A 16,134-nucleotide genomic window follows, 5' to 3' on the forward strand; every position below is an offset into this window, starting at 1 on the left:
CAACCATTACTTATGTAGAGAGTGCATTTTGTTAATGGTTCTGTAAAACAAACAAGCAGACAGCTGTCACATGACTCACATCTCGTCAGACAAGGACATGTGTAAGATGGGAAAATATTGAATTTAAGGAGTGTAGGGTATAGTTCTGAGACATAGTAGAATTTTTTTGTCTTTTTTTAGTTAATGAATGCTAATACTTGGAAGTTATGAATGTCTACAGTAGATGTATTTGATTTCTATATACATCTGACGGATGTGCAAAAACCGCGGATACCGTGAGAAAGTTATCCGCGGATGTGGTATCCGTGGGAATTTGTCAACCGCGGTACGACACCGCGGATAGCCTTATCCGCTGCAGTCCCTAAACGACGCGTCGTGGTGGTCGACGTGCCGAATTCACATGACTGAATTATTCCTTTTCAGGAAATTCGACCTATAATTTCTGTTTGAAAATGCAAAGGAATACCAGCGCGGAAATATGAAAGAAAGCCTTGTAAACAGTAAGGTAGAGAGACGTAGGACACTGGAATTGGGATCAGCAACTGACATTTGTTACTCAGGTGAGGCAATGCGTAGTAAACATAAGCTACTATATTATGTAATCCTCTCCTCACAAAAATAGCATGATAATTGCCGCTGCTGCTGCAGGTCGTGCTTGCTGTTATTCTCAAGAATCTCAACACTTCGGTGAAATACCAGTATCTCCTATCTGCGCGGCATCCCCACAGTACTTATGCATCACTCCCACCGATAACACAACAAATTCCGAGAGCTCAACTGTCCCCGTCGGCATGATAACACTTGTTGCTTGATATAGCTCTTGAGTTGCCTTTTCTCGTGGACTCTATTGTGAACGCACATCTTCTCAGCTCGGCGACTTTCGCAACTTGCACTGGCTTTCAGCGATATGCACCGACCTCTCTGTCCCGGCCCGGCTCGCTTGAAAACTGAGCAATGTCAGCTGCTAATGCTAAAAGCACTCTTTCTCCCAGCACTCCTCCTCAACGATACGAGCGATGGCAGAGAAAATAACCATCCCATCGACGATGAAAGGTTTGTACACAAATTTTGACTCTAAAGCTACACGATGTGTCAGTCTTCCTGGATACGTAATGCCGATCTGATGGTTTCCCAGGTGTATACCTTCCCGGTGATCGTCGATGTGAAATACGAGAGACAGCTGTCCCGCAGCCAGGAATCGGGCAGGTACTCCTTCAATCAAAGGCTTCTGCAATTTGCGGATCCGACCTCCGCGCGATTTACCGCCCAAAGACACACAAGACAGGTGCAGAAGGATACCTAGGTGTCATTGCGGGACATGAACCGTGTGGAGTTATTGTGAAGCGCGGTAAAGGTGTTCCGGACACGTAAGTGTATGCGCCGCAAGCAAGGCTATCTATTAATGTATAATGACTTGTATAGTTGGAAGGAGGGAACTCGGGTCTCGGTTTATCATGTTCAGGGCTGTGGCACATGTTATTACTGCCGCCAGGGTCTGTATGTCTTCTGTGAGGCAGATTATCCCGTGCGCGCAGCCTATGGATGGCAGCGCGACGGTGGACACGGTACGCTTTCCATACTCACATCGCCGCATGCGGTGTAGCTTGAATGTGATTCGAATAGGTGAATATCTTTTGGCTGACATACAATCACTTGTCCGCCTCCCGGAACCGTTGACGTATCTTGACGGAGCAATCGTCGCTTGCGGACTCGGAACCTCTTACGCTGCATGCGTACGCGCAAAGATTTCGGGATGTGACCGTGTCTTGATTACGGGGCTGGGTCCAGTTGGTCTCGGCACTGCTCTCCTTGCACAGAAGATGGGAGCAAAAGTCCTTGGAATCGAGTGGGATCCCGACAGAGTCGCTTTTGCCAAGAAACTTGGTATCGAAAGCTTGGAATGCGCAAGGAACGGGAACACAAACGATACTGAAGGTGACATCAAAGCTGCTGTTGCTTGGTCCGGTAGTGAAGGTGTCGAAGTCGCTATCGATTGTAGTGGTGCTTCGTCTGCGCGTTTGACCTGCCTCAAAGCCTGCCGTTCATGGGGACGAGTTGTCTTCGTCGGAGAAGATGGAACGGTTGACTTCGAAGTTTCCGAAGTGGTTATCCACAAGAGCTTGACAATTTATGGCAGTTGGGTCTGCTCGATCTCGCAAATGGAGGAACTTGTCAAGCTTCTCGTAGTATGGGATCTTCATCCTGAAGTACGTCTGTATGTGCACGCGCAAAAGAAAAAACCTAGACTAATGAGCCACCATAATGCAGATTACAGTTACGAATACATTCAAGATTGACGAAGCCGTAGAAGCATACAAGCTTTTCGACACCGGAAAGACCGGAAAATGCACAATCCTGTTCCAAGATGAGAAGCAGATTTATCGGCCTGATTCGGAGTAACCGAGTTAAACAGGACTTTCAACTCAACTGATCCCAGCTCATGTATGATTACTTGTAAAGCAAATTTCCTGTGTATAAATGTATCTGACCTTCAGCGGACTTGTACCATTATGATGAATAAATGTACCCACAAATTCTACAAACGATTACAGAATTCATAAAATACCTTTCAAGAACAGGCTGCTTTAAGTGGGAGAATTTGGCTACACTTTCCTATGCATGCATATGGGGTATCAAGCAGACATCCAGTGAGGTGTAAATGTCAACCTAATCATCCGAACGAAGGCTTTCACACAGCTCGGCAAGTCAGTGGTAGGAAATAAAATCGAAACTCTTGAGCGGAGATTGAACCTGAAACTCGATAGAAGGTCATGTGCCTAGCACGATTTTTGGATCCGATTTTCCGAACTCGTACTTCCCCGCCACAGCGACTCGTATTTCACTGAATGACCATCTCAGAGAGACCCTATGGCAATCTGCTAGCGTGGACTTACGGATAACTTTGCGTTATATTCGTCTTGCAAGGTCCATCATTGTCGTTACGGCCGGGAGACACTGCGGATCCAATTCGTCACCTCCCTGCTATGCTCGCTGAGCTCATGGTCATGGAACGCTTGCCTGGAGATCCGCTTTTTCTTATCTGTGAATGATATGCGAACCCCAAATTTACGATGAAAGTGCCCCATAGAACGTTCGCGTTGCCTGCCTGCGAACAGTGCGGAGACAAAGGCCATGAGGCTAGAACAGATATTAGTGTGTGCGTCATTGGCCACCAGCCGCATTATCAATACCATACCAACTGCCTAGGCCGAGCCTTGACTCAAACATGAGGCTCCAAACTGTTGAAAGCTCTCAACCGCGTCCTTCTCTCATTACTTCTTTCTGGTCACAGCGGAGTATTAGCTAGAAATATCGATTATGTCCCCGACTGGTGAGTTTCTCCGCTTTACTGACTCGACTACCGTCAGCCGACTACATTCACAAAAATGCACCATACAGAGACTTTTCGTGTCCTCCGAAGGGAAACAGACTCCACAGACACAGGAGACGAGGTATCTGTGCCGACAGTGAGAAAGTCTCCAGAAGCAGCGCTAATAGGAGGACTTGTGGCTGGATTTGCCTCCATCGCGATGCTCGTTCTCATCTTCTACGTCCTCTGGCGTACACGCAAGCGTACGCCCTACCTCAGTGCGCAACCAGAGAAAATCATTCCCATTCGCGACGAAAGCCAGTTGTCGACGAGAAGTGGTTATCCTGGTACGCCTGTTAGTGTCGAGACGGATGGCGCAGAGAAAGATAGTGGGCCTAGGGCAAGTAGAACGAGCTCAAGGTCACTGCTGGGACCGCAGGAGGCGCGTTCTGTTCATGACCCAGCTACTTAACGTCACGCGTGTGGATTACTTGCTTGAATTGTCACTTAGAGCTATTTATGTGCGTTTTTACTTTCTGTTCCTTTTTACAAACTTTGACTCTTTTCTAGTTGTTTAGTCTTTGTGTCTTTTTGTGCATTGTGAATAGATTTTGGGCATACTGGATTATTTTAACAAACATTAGTTCAACGGGTCTAGCTTGTTGTTGGTGAAAATTTCGGCTTCAAATGAGAGTGACTCGAGTGTGGAAACAGGTCCGAGTGTGGATTCCTCGGTGCGTCCATATTAATTCTCGTCTCCCACTTTAATTCACGATCTTTAAGCGGGTTTCTTTGTAGAAATATTTACTTAACTGATGTTCCTCCACCATTTCATCGATTACGAATGTTCCCTGCGCCGACGCAATGTGGATACCCCACATTCAAGACGAAAAACACGCGTGTATGCTGAACAATAGCGTGTTTAGACATTCCGATATCGAAGTGCCAACACCAACCTACTGAGACGATGTATCCCACTGATCGCTGAGTCAGTTCCTCAAGACGCTTGGGATATCGAAATCACCGCCCGCAATGCACACCTGATGTTGAGTATAAATGACAATGCCGCGATGATCGTCGAGTCCAGTTCCAACTATTCGTTGCTTCTCAATGTTGAACAAGGCAGCCTAACGACTTATAGCATTCCGCGTATTGGGGGTATCTGCATTTGGATCCTCGTCTTCGGGCCTTTGGATAGACCATGTAGCAAAGGCATGCCAACTATTGTAGGCCAGCTTCCCGCACCTGTTCTTAGTTCTAGGTGAAGTCCCGCAGTGTCTATATCTATCCTACGTTTCTAACCCACCTTTTTCCGTAATCGTCTCGGCACTGAACAATCTGAGATAGATACTGAACACGAGGCCTCTGCCTGGCTAACCACCAGCCATGCATGTTCCGTCGCATCAGTCCAGCTGTACCCTTCCCATTCTTCCAAGGATGCAGGATTAGTGAGTTGCTCACTCTGGCTGCTAGTTACCTACCATTTCGTGAATTAGTATCAAATGCTCTCCACTTTTGTTCCACTGCCAGCGCAGGGTCATAGTGGGGAACTGTGGCTCGATCACGGCAGGTTGACAATGTTCAAACTCGGAGCCTTCCCGACGCCCTGCGAATCCGTCGGTGCGGTGAATCTCCAGTACGTGTGGCTGTGTACGTCGGAGTTTCAGCTAAATGCGCGGACGTATGACTGAACCGATGATAAGTGGTTGTGCCTTTTCGTAAAAGGATAAAGGGCTATCGGTGGGAAATATTTGCGAGATTTAAAGATTTAGCTAGTGATCGTTCTATCACGCAGGCCAAAAGTTATTGTCCTTTCCGACGTCATATGCATGCATTCACATGTATCTTCCATGTTTTCCCTCATGGTCTGAAAAGATGCGGGCATCCCCGTCCTAGCCACGTCGGTTCTAGATCAGAGCGAGAAGTCTTGTCAGTATGATCGTCGAAAATTACATTGAGCTCTACTGCCACAGATCGCAATGCTACCGATAATTAAGCCAGGAGCTCCAATAAGGAGCTTGCCGCCCATGTCCAAGGTACACGTCATTTACCAATAGACAGGCGTATATCTCACACAAGCGCATATCTAATCATATCTGTCTCGTCTGGACAAGAGACATGGAAGCCATGTAACACGGCTCTGTCCAGTGTGGTGCCGATCAAGGCATGCTAACACCAATTTTCCAACTAGAAATAGACTAGGCGATGGCTTGCTGCTTGTTCCCGAGCCGGGCAGTGACAATGGAAGTTGTCTGGGGCGATATTTATTCGACATTGGCGAGCATGTTAAACTACCGTCCGTTAGCTATACTTCTTCCTTCTCATTGTCTTCCTTTAGTGTGAACTCTCGAAATCTCTGTTTCCTTGGGCCTCACTCTCTTTTATCTTACACCAAAAATGTCCGTCAACTTCGAAACGGACGAATGTCGCCCATTGCTTGAAAACGGCTCCCAGGACGGTGCTCCTACAAATCACAGCGCATATAGTTCTGTGGCTGTCGCTCCAGCTAATGGATCCTCTCAGTCTAGCGAGGATCTTGAGGCCACTAAAGAGAAAGATGGTAACAAAAGAATGGCAAAGTTGGTGAGTATCCTATTATCAAATAGCCTAACAGATTGAGTGCCTGAGCACTCATATTACTACTTGTTAAGCTTTTCCCAGTGGGTTTAGGCGTGTTCCTTGCTGCAATGGACCAGACAATAGTCACCTCGTCCTATGCATCAATTGGAAGCGAACTCAAACGACTGCAGAGTACAAGTTGGATCGCGACTGGCTATATGCTTACTGTCACAAGTTTCCAGTAAGCGCAGTTTAATGCACAAATGAATTACTATGTCAGTCTAATTCTATTGATCACAGGCCTCTTTATGGGAAGCTGAGCGACATTTTCGGGCGTAAACAGTGTTTACTCTTTGCTTTTACTATCTTCGGAATTGGTTGCTTGTTCTGTGGGATGGCAAGGACTATGGAAGAGCTCATTGCAGCTCGCGTTTTATCAGGAATTGGCGGGGCTGGAATACCAACGTAATGTGTCTTGATTTGCAGCGATGTTCTATTCTAACACTCTTTAATGTAGCGTCATCACCATTCTGATTTCAGATATCGTTCCACTCCGTTCAAGAGGAGCATGGCAGGGTTTGTTTTCCATGAGCTAGAAACCTCCCGGCCCTTACTTACATTTCCAAAGGCACAATAAATATCATATTTGCAACCGGTTCAGCTATCGGGGCCCCACTCGGCGGCATTCTTGCTGATGGAATTGGTTGGCGCTGGTACTTGAACATTCCCTAACTGTGTGATGCGGAATTTACTAATTTCTCTCCTAGGGCCTTCTATGTACAAGTTCCTTTGACAATTATTGCCTTCGTCATTGTCTCTTTCGCTATGCACTTACCCACCAAAGTGCATCAATCTGACCTTCTATCGAAACTCCGACGCATTGATTTCTTCGGCGCGTTCACATTAGTTTGCGGCGTGTTTGGACTGCTTCTAGGTCTTGATCACGGTGGAAACGTTTCTTGGCACTCAGCAATGACTATAACATCCCTATCTCTTTCCGTCATCTTCTTCATTCTCTTCGGACTTACGGAGTTACAACTGGCGGCAGAACCCTTTGCACCTAAGCGAGTCCTCGCTCACCCGTCGCTTTTGGCTGCATTCCTATGCAACCTCTTCTGCTTCGGCGCAAACATGTGTGCCATCTTCCATACCGCTTTATTCTTACAAGCTGGTGGGGGTGCAAGTGCTGCCCAGGCAGGTCTCGGGATTGTCCCATCCGTTTTCGGTAGTGTTGTAGGAAGCCTTAGCAGCGGCTTGATAATGCAACAGACGGGAAAGTATTATTGGCTGACCGTTGGTGTCTATGTGGCACAATTTGCTGGGACGATTGTGTTGACGACCGGGACGTGGTTAAAGGATGCTGCCGTCAAAGTTGTAGTAGCAGGACTCGCCATTCAAGCTCTTGGGAATGGTGAGCATGGTTTTCCTTTATGGTTACCCTCAGACGCTAAACGGTATTATTAGGTTCCGGGGTGACAACTACTCTTATTGCAATTATCTCTAATGCAGAACAGGAAGATCAAGCAATCGCTACCGCCAGTACGTGCTTGAATTTGCTCAAGGCTTCTGAACTCATCTAACAATTTGCATCACCAGTCTCATATTTGTTCCGCTCGATGGGTTCCGTTCTCGGTATATCAGTTGGCAGTACACTCGTTCAAAATACACTCCGCAAATACCTTCGCGAGCGTCTCATTGGCCAGGTGGGCATAAACGTTGAAGACGTTAGTTTGATTTCGTCTCTGCATATTGTTTTTAAAGACTTTAACTCAATTCCTTTGCTTTTAGATCGTGGAACATGCTCGCTCATCCCTTGATTCACTTGCCTCCTTACCTCCTACGGTCCAAAAGATCGTTCGAGAATCATATGCTGAGGCTACCCGCGCCGCTTTCCTCTTTTCAGTCCTCCTCGCTGGACTTGCCCTATTGAGCTCGTTCTTCATCCGCGAAAAGTCGCTGTTGAGAAAATCAGAATAAGTGCATATTTGTGCACCAAAATTCACCATCCAAAATTAGCATCGCTCGTTCTAAGCCTTAAGTGCTTCCTTTACTACGTATCTCCTTGTTAATCAATAGTCACTCGCTTCACTCTTCATCCCCAAGTTTGTGAATTCATTTCCAGATGTGCTCCGATTTCAACATCCATTCTCTAATATTTTAAACAGTTGTACATTATTTCTTGCTTGTTATACACCTTAACCTGCGTCCTCGACGATTTTTCCGCACATCACCTTCATTAGCTGCTTACAATAACAGTGATGCACTGTACTCGCACATCCGTATAATAATATTTAATCTAAGATCTCCCACTTGAAGTTACAATATAGCCCATATGCCACCGATGTACGACTGTTCATGGACCCTCCCTTCGGGGATTCTTTATCGGTAACATACAATTAACAAACCATACCAGGAGTAGCAACGCACGAGAGCAGCAGCGAAAGTATTAAGACAGTTCCAAAGCATAGCAATTTAGGGTATCGCATCATAAGGGAGAGAGGGGGTATCTATGGAGCACCTCTAGGGGAAATCGACGGTAAGATCCTGCACCACAGTCTGCATATCTGGACGATCCCAAGGTTGAGCAGTCCAGCATCTCTCAATCAAGCTCCAAATCTTATCGCTCAGACCACACTGTACGGCTAACGAGTCTGCGGCAGGACGAGAAGGTCGTCTATCACGAATAACAACTTCTGAAATAACTTGTATGTCTCGCAGGTGTGCGAAAGGTATTTCTTTCGTAAAAACCTGTACTGGCAATCAGCTCACAGTCATGCCGATGGCGAGGAAGGCTTACCTCCAAACAAACAACGGCAAATGCATATACATCACTGCGCGGCGATACCCTGCAATAGTCACTCCCGAATCGACCAGAGTCAAGCAGCTCCGGTGCCTGCCATCGTACAGCACCTTTCCCGTTGAAAGAGGTTGCCGCAACTGTAGAAGCCTGGGAATCAACTATGCGGGCAAGCCCAAAGTCGGCGAGCTTCGGTCGTCCGCGGTCGTCAATGAGAACATTAGCCTAAACAGAAGGATGAATCAACGCCATTCTGCCTAGGCTCAAATGATGTATAGAACAGCGACTCACCCCACGAAGATCGCCGTGTATCACAAGAGGCTTTAATGTATGAAGATATAATAGTCCAAGAGCTATGCCAGCAATCTGTAGGAGTCATCAAAAAGACGCCTGGAGGCAATTTCAAACGACTGACCACTGCGATATGATTAACGCCGTCATTCTCCTTGAGGTACGACAGGACATCGCCGTTTCTCATCCACGGAGAGACCAAGGCAAGTCGAGGTGAAAATTCGTCTATACACACGCCGTAAAACGGTAGAATGTTTTGGTGTCGAAATTGTCGCCAGATCATTGCCTCTTTGCAAAATTCCTTCAGCCGTATTAGCACCTGCCTATGTATCATTTAACGTAGTTATTTACCTGATGCTGCGATTCATTAGGATTTGCAAGGCCAAATATTCGAATGACCTTCAAAGCAACAGTACGCTCTCCAGACTTGCCCTTCCAGACGTCAGCAAATCCGCCACCGGCAATTGGGTTCTCGCCGATCCTCTTAATACCTGACAAGAACAAGTGCTTGGGTAGAACACCTGTTTTGTCAACGAGCTTCTGTAGAAATCGCTCCAGGACACGGATCGAGCCGTATTGTCTATCAATTAGCTATGGCAAGCTATCAGTGGGAATCGATAAATAGACTCGTGTGGAGCATACCGATTGCAGCACATCCATAAAGTTGTGAAGATCGGTCGATTGCATACCAATCACCTCTTGCATGGAGCCTTCGAAATCGTGTTCCAAAACCGTTGAAAGAGAAAGGGCCATGTCCTGCTCATCTAGTTGCAAAGAACGGCGCAATACATCTGACCAAGCCCGATTAATCTCTATATTGCTGTAGTGCCGATAGCTAAATTGTTCTGTTCGACGTAGAATTCCGACCAAATATTCTCGGACGATTGCTTGGTTTCCAATCGCTTGCAGTAAATTCGTGCTCGACAGCTTTCGAACTTCTGTAAGCAACAAACTACACGAATTTCCGTTTAGCCTCAGACGCGCGCTAAGCAAATCGTAACGTACTGAGGAGACAGAGACTTCGCTGACGGTTTACGTGATTCATGTTCCCACCAATGCAAATACTGAGCAAGATAGCGAATAGCAAACTGGGAGACAATGGAATGTTAGCAAGGACTGCGTCGTGCCACCGAAAGTCGCACTTACCGGATATATTACAAAGTCTTCGTCCAGTCCTTGCCAATTGAACAGATGATCCATGGAAAGATGTACACGGAAATAGTCTTCCATCTCGGAAAACATGCTTCTTCGCCAATTTTTGTCGGAGCCGCCCACCAAGCTAGGAATCTCCTCCTGATCTTTGACATCGCTGGCTGGAGTTAGTGGGCGCAGGGAAGTTCGTAATTGTCCATTCACCGCAACCGGTGTGTGAGAATCTGGGTGCAAGAGGCCAATAGACGAAGAAGTATTGGGGCCGTCATAGAGATGTCGTTGACTGTGCACCGTATTCCTTGGAGTAGCTGTCTTCAATTCGCCCGCCTTTATCGACTGTGACTCAATAGGAGAAACGGAAGGTCCCTCTGACCGAGGCGAGGGTCTCTGTGAGCCTGTAGGTGATTTCGGACGAAGATTGACGGTGTCGATAGTTAAAGAAGGTTGTTTTGGCAAGGGGCGTCGCTTAGATGCCAAAGCGTTAGATTGAAGTAGAACGGGGTGAAGGTTTGCGGAAGCTTGGTCTGCGTCTGGTGAACTGCTCGATGATACATCGACATTCTCGAACGACCGACCGATGTCAGGAAGGGACTTCTGCTTGAAATGACCACTACGTGGTTGAGAATTAGACGCGTCTGCGTGAATACTGAACATTCCTAATGCTGTACTGTTCCCAGAGACGGGCGGCTTGGGCAAAGCTCTGGATGACTTCCGGGGTGAATTGGTAGAGGCCACTTCCGGCAACAAAGATCTGTCGGATGGCACAACTACCTGCGCCACTTCGTGGTTGACCTCTGGCTCGCTGACCGTTACGACGGGAAGAGATATTGATCGGCGGTGATTATCATTTGGCCTTAAAAGTTCAAAGTCACCACGAAATGCAGCCTCTATGTTGTTGGCATGGGAGTAAGGAAATTTATACTGTCGCGGGGATACAAGAGACGGTTGCAAGGCCATCATATGCTGTGACGGGGCGTCGAACTTGACCAGGAGCTTCAAAAGCAGGTGTCCTGAGCTGCCATCGGTGAAACGTTCGTCATCAAATCCGCATATGTCGCTGGTCACCGGAGACCTCTCATCTGACCCATGGTTTCTTCCTGCAATTAAGCTCGGCGAGTGCTCAGAGAAACACAATGGCAAATACGTTGAATTTCCTCCAGTCCGTGGGTGGCTGGGAAAGCAGAATTTGCTCTTCGGGAAACGAACAACATATCTTTGATCAGAACGATGAGAGGTCCTTTGAAGGTCAATCTCAACCACCGCGTCTACGACAAAACCATCACCTCCCGATGATCCGTCCGAGTCTAATAAGGTAAGGCGAAGAGAGTTCCTTCCCACTTCCAACGACCATGCGCAATGCGCCGCAAGAAACTCAATGTTGATGGATTCCGTTAAATTTGGTGTCGGTGGAAATGGGGATGAAGGCGACGGGGTAGAGGACGATGGTGATTGCTGCGAACGCTTGCTTTGCGAGCGAAAATGCGCAAGGGTCTCGCGAAATTGAGGGATGTCAATAAAAGCGGTAAAACCGACACCATCAGAAGCAAGAATCCCTTTCCGTCTAGAGGGTGAAGAAACGTCTCCATCTAGTATGTTTGGGAATATATCCACGGAATATACCGAATTGAAAGAAGGACGAATGTAACTGTTAAGACGATTAGATAACAAGGGCCGAACCCGTTGAAAGACATTATTCCCGTGATCGATGTTACCCAGACACAGACACGCTCTGCGAACGGCTTTTATCAAATCTCCACTCTCCACGTCGGACGAGGGAATAAGAGTCCCTTCCCAATGCGTAATGATGAAACGCAAGACAAGTAATCCATCAAAGTCGGCAGCTTCATTTTGTGGTGGCGTACGAATGACCCGAATCCTTGGTACATCGCTGCGTTCGCCGTACGAAAGGCCATGTTCAAGAGTTTGATGAGATTCAGACGACAAGCGACATATTTCGTATACGATCGCCGGGACACCAATGGACTCGAGAGGCTCAAAAAGGAGAGATGCAAAAGGATTCAGGTCTGGCGTATCGCGGTAAACGTCCCTCGTTACGTCCCAGCACTTTTCAAGCAGTTCGACACGTTTCGTTGATGATTCGGGAGAAAGTAAAATAGCATCAATTAGTCGTCGAATAATCTGCAAGCACGTATCCCTATCGCGACGATGCGCTTCTCTCAGGATTTCGAAAAGGTCTTCGACGTTCGTAGTCTTCAAAAGGGGTTTGAAGCTGGACGAAAATGCTTCGGCATGCGAAAGGACATCTGCGCGCCATTCATGTACTCTGTTTGCGACTGTTACCAGAGACCATGTGCCTCTAACTACGAAGAAGTACTCGCCTGGAAAGCCTTTCTGCAGCTAGGTCACCATCTAAAGCCATGCCGCTGGTGCATCTCTGAGCGAGTGAAAAGGGATGCCTGGTGAAGAGGACAAGCGGTGCGCAGGGAGCTCTGTTCGTGGCAGTGCTACTGCCACACAGCACAGTAATAGGATTAATTATGCGTCGGGGCCGAATCAAAGTGCCATCATGCCGACACTAAACAACTTCGCAGCACAACATCATGTAAACCGTGTCCGATGAGTTGGAGAGGACCAACATGTGCGACAAACAGGCGGCAGACTTGTCCTCTGGTAAGTGCAGGATCACGGCAGACTAAACGAACAGGTCAACGTAAGCCGAGGGCCATCATTGGCATCAATCCAGCGTTAGTCATCACGTGATCTTTTGATAATCGCATCATCCCAATTTCCAAGTCGCCAATCCAACTTACCCATCTCCATTGTTGATACAGCAGGCATCCAGGATCATATAGGAGACATGTTCCATTCATGCTAGTAGTAGAACGCCAATGCTATGATTCGGATTAAAATAGAGTCTAACTATCTAAGTATCTTATGCATTAATCCTGATTCCTGAAACTTCAAATTTCAATTCTTGATGGTTCCTTCATCGAATTATACGTCAATCAACAAAAATCTTGTGCAGAACTCTAGCAAGGGAACTTTTGATTGAAATAAAGTGTAAAACATGTGTGGTAATCCTTTTCGATAATTTTCGCTTAATATTGTACCGTAGCAAAGGTGTACAAACAGTATTTGACTGTAGCCTGGCTGCTTTGAAGGCAAGTATATAATATCAGTATTTCCAGCGCAAATGTCACTGGTCCAGTCAACATATTGTATTGGATAGATACATGTTTGCTGGAGAGCTATACAATGGATGAGGGTACAGGTACATTGAAAGATGACCTTAACAGAAACATTACACGACTCTGCTTCCTCTGGACCTGAATACAAACATCATCTATTTAACATGTTGCTCCTGTATTGACGAACCAATTGTATTGTGAGCAAAATTTGACCTGAATATCTCATATTTGCTGAGAAATGGACTGTTCCAATTCCTGCAACGACTCCGTCAGATGATTAACTCGTATCTCACCTTCATCGAGGATTTGGTGAAGCTTTTCCTGTGCATTACGTCATTAAAATAATAATATTTATACCCAAAAAAGGATCGAGTTCAAAACGTACCCTTTGATCGTCATCTTCAGAGCCTTGTAAGATAGCATTAAGGCTTTCAACAGTCTCCTTGAACTTTATGAAGCTTCAGTCAGATACTCAAGAAGGAAGGAATTAGCATTACCATAGTAAAGAATTTCATTGGGTCGCAGACTCTGAGCGTTGAAAAAAGCAGCTGTATGCGCTCTAAGCTTTCTTCCCGCGAACGAAGATCCCTTCGTAGAATAGCTTGCTGTTTCAATGCTTTATTGATTCCAAGAAAAATAAGGTGAGTAATATTTGAGAAAAAATCAATTATTCACGTACAGCTTTGCTCGCTTGCCAGGTGGTGCACAAGGTCAAACACAGGAAACCCAACTATATGTCAGAACAGATTCGGTCAATCTACTGGACAAATCCAGTACAATATTCTACACACCCGCGAGGAATGGCTTTGCGAAGAACTCAACAATCTAGGAATTACTTGAGTATTGCTGAATCAGAAGACCAGCCAGGGACCACAAGCCTTGTACAAAATGCTACACTCGCAAAATGATGTCAGATTTCCATACTGTTTCATCGTATTGTGCATAACCGTACATTAGCAAAGTTCCTTCCAAAGGGCTAATTTGCTGCTCCCTACTGTCCCTTACTAGTTGTCTAAGAGAAATAAGATAAGCCTCCAGCTTTCTACGGGTCTCCTCATCGCAATGTTCATCCATGCGGAGAGACTGTTCATGCTCTTATTAGTGACTACAATTTTGAATTTTGGACCTATGACTTACAGCGATATACTTGCTGACCTCTTTCTGCTTGTCAACCAGGAGGGTAGTATCACCTTTTAAGAAAGGACAGTAGCTTGATGTGAAATCTGAGAGAAACTCGTCATCTTAAAGCAGTACTAGGCAACAAAACATACCTCTGGACAATGTTATTAAACTGGACAAGTCTCGTTGAAAATTAAGCATGAAGACGTCGAACCCCTGAAACATTTTGTGAATCCATATGACACAAGAACAGCGTTCCGTACCTTTGTAAATTCACCCCACCGCTCTGTCTCTCTGTCAGAAAGTTTCCTACGCGCATTCGCGCTTGAAACATGGGTGATGGCCTCCTGAGCAAGCTGCACTCTATGGGGAACAAGAGGAATGGCTTTGAATATTTCCGAGCCTTTGTCCCTTTCTGCTATGCTAGGAGTTAACATGGTTGCGACGACAAGGCTTCCTTCGATACAAACTACACACCTGACTAATTATAAGAACGGAACAAGCCACAGCTGACAGTGGTTACGTAGACTAGAACAGAAGTTACACGGGCATCTGAGAAATGAAGTACTCCCGAGCAGCCTCATCGATGACATTAAAACTTCTGTGACCCAACACGGCAGAGTAATGTCCGAATAAAGTAGGTTGCGCTTCCTGATACACAACACACTTAAGCTTCGGCTGCAACTTCTTGTGCACACACTATTACATGTTGCTGAAAATATGGAGTTTGCTGCCTCGTGTTAACTGTTAAGCGGCTAATATGAAGATCCTTCCGACATTAATGCATACATAATTCGTACTCCGCTTCCACACCAGTCATTCATTATTGCAGCGCCTGTTGTGAAATTTCGTGCGGTTTCTTTACATTGCCGATCAAAACTACTTCACAACTGCCCTTCAGGCTCGTCAAAGAATTTAGGAACGCAGAATGAATGTATATTACCGAGGATGTATCTTTCAGACTTGCTGGCGCACTGTTTGTTCAGAAGGTTAAAGGGTCCAACCAGTTTTCAAGTGACGCGTTTTCCGAAAAGATGCAGAGGTAAAGCAATCACTCAATAGAAGGTAGATTTATTTCCGGTGCTCAATATTATTCCTATTGCTTCATTCTGATATGTCAATTCACTGACCAAAAAACCATGGCTTCCAGCCCCATCCACCCTCTGTTTTACCTGGTTGGTTCAGCCCGACATTTTTAAAATGTGTGAAATCGTTCAATGCCCTAAGAACCTCTGTGTACTGTTGTCTGAGATCATCAGGAAAAAGTCAGATTTCTTGTAATTTCTTATAGACTTTGTAAAGTAACATATGTATTGTATATACATTATAAAGTAATTATAAGGCTTGTAATTGAATTGCAATGTTTAAATAAGACATATTAATGTATATAAAGACTACATAAGTACTAGGGATGAATAAAAATCTATTACATGTATTATACTAACTTTATATAACAACCTAAAGTGTTATGCTTGTATTATATTTAAATTATAATCTTAAAGAAAGAGTTATACTTATAATATAATAATGTAATAATTACTATTGTTGCCTTATAATTTATACAAAAGGTATATTAATGTATATCATACTTAGATTATTTATACAAGCAGTTTACAATTATTGTAAAAGGCATTTCATCTACTTGTAATAATTACATTAGTATGTTTAGAAAGCTATATACATGTCATATTTCTTTTTACTGTATTACAAAGTAGATCAATAATTTTATTTTATACCTAAATGCAATAATTGAAATG

At 45.4% G+C, this 16,134-nt stretch overlaps 4 protein-coding genes across 4 annotated transcripts; 3 read left to right on the top strand and 1 right to left on the bottom strand.

The window, feature by feature from the left end:
• Positions 1-973: 973 nt before the first annotated feature.
• On the top strand, positions 974-2,564 carry FOMMEDRAFT_170220 (oxidoreductase). The gene is made up of 5 exons (XM_007269645.1): positions 974-1,053; positions 1,136-1,367; positions 1,423-1,565; positions 1,624-2,207; positions 2,269-2,564. The coding sequence occupies exons 1-5, from the start codon at positions 1,017-1,019 to the stop codon at positions 2,398-2,400; spliced, it is 1,128 nt and encodes a 375-aa protein (XP_007269707.1). The 5' UTR covers positions 974-1,016; the 3' UTR covers positions 2,401-2,564.
• Positions 2,565-2,872: 308 nt separating this feature from the next.
• On the top strand, positions 2,873-3,924 carry FOMMEDRAFT_22703 (uncharacterized protein). Its single transcript, XM_007269646.1, has 3 exons — positions 2,873-3,331; positions 3,400-3,831; positions 3,881-3,924. The coding sequence occupies exons 1-2, from the start codon at positions 3,319-3,321 to the stop codon at positions 3,780-3,782; spliced, it is 396 nt and encodes a 131-aa protein (XP_007269708.1). The 5' UTR covers positions 2,873-3,318; the 3' UTR covers positions 3,783-3,831; positions 3,881-3,924.
• A 1,723-nt stretch (positions 3,925-5,647) lies between these two features.
• Positions 5,648-8,024, top strand: FOMMEDRAFT_112623 (uncharacterized protein). The gene is made up of 9 exons (XM_007269647.1): positions 5,648-5,893; positions 5,962-6,110; positions 6,170-6,334; positions 6,387-6,445; positions 6,498-6,582; positions 6,637-7,280; positions 7,334-7,408; positions 7,466-7,593; positions 7,658-8,024. The coding sequence occupies exons 1-9, from the start codon at positions 5,708-5,710 to the stop codon at positions 7,844-7,846; spliced, it is 1,680 nt and encodes a 559-aa protein (XP_007269709.1). The 5' UTR covers positions 5,648-5,707; the 3' UTR covers positions 7,847-8,024.
• A 221-nt stretch (positions 8,025-8,245) lies between these two features.
• FOMMEDRAFT_127742 (kinase-like protein) lies at positions 8,246-10,497 on the bottom strand. Its single transcript, XM_007269648.1, has 8 exons — positions 10,104-10,497; positions 9,963-10,045; positions 9,600-9,909; positions 9,309-9,548; positions 9,082-9,258; positions 8,958-9,032; positions 8,667-8,891; positions 8,246-8,617 (listed from the first exon to the last, which is right to left on the bottom strand). The coding sequence occupies exons 1-8, from the start codon at positions 10,197-10,199 to the stop codon at positions 8,390-8,392; spliced, it is 1,434 nt and encodes a 477-aa protein (XP_007269710.1). The 5' UTR covers positions 10,200-10,497; the 3' UTR covers positions 8,246-8,389.
• Positions 10,498-16,134: the final 5,637 nt, after the last annotated feature.

The sequence above is a fragment of the Fomitiporia mediterranea genome (genome assembly GCF_000271605.1).
Source record: "Fomitiporia mediterranea MF3/22 unplaced genomic scaffold FOMMEscaffold_10, whole genome shotgun sequence".
Lineage (NCBI taxonomy): Eukaryota > Fungi > Basidiomycota > Agaricomycetes > Hymenochaetales > Hymenochaetaceae > Fomitiporia > Fomitiporia mediterranea.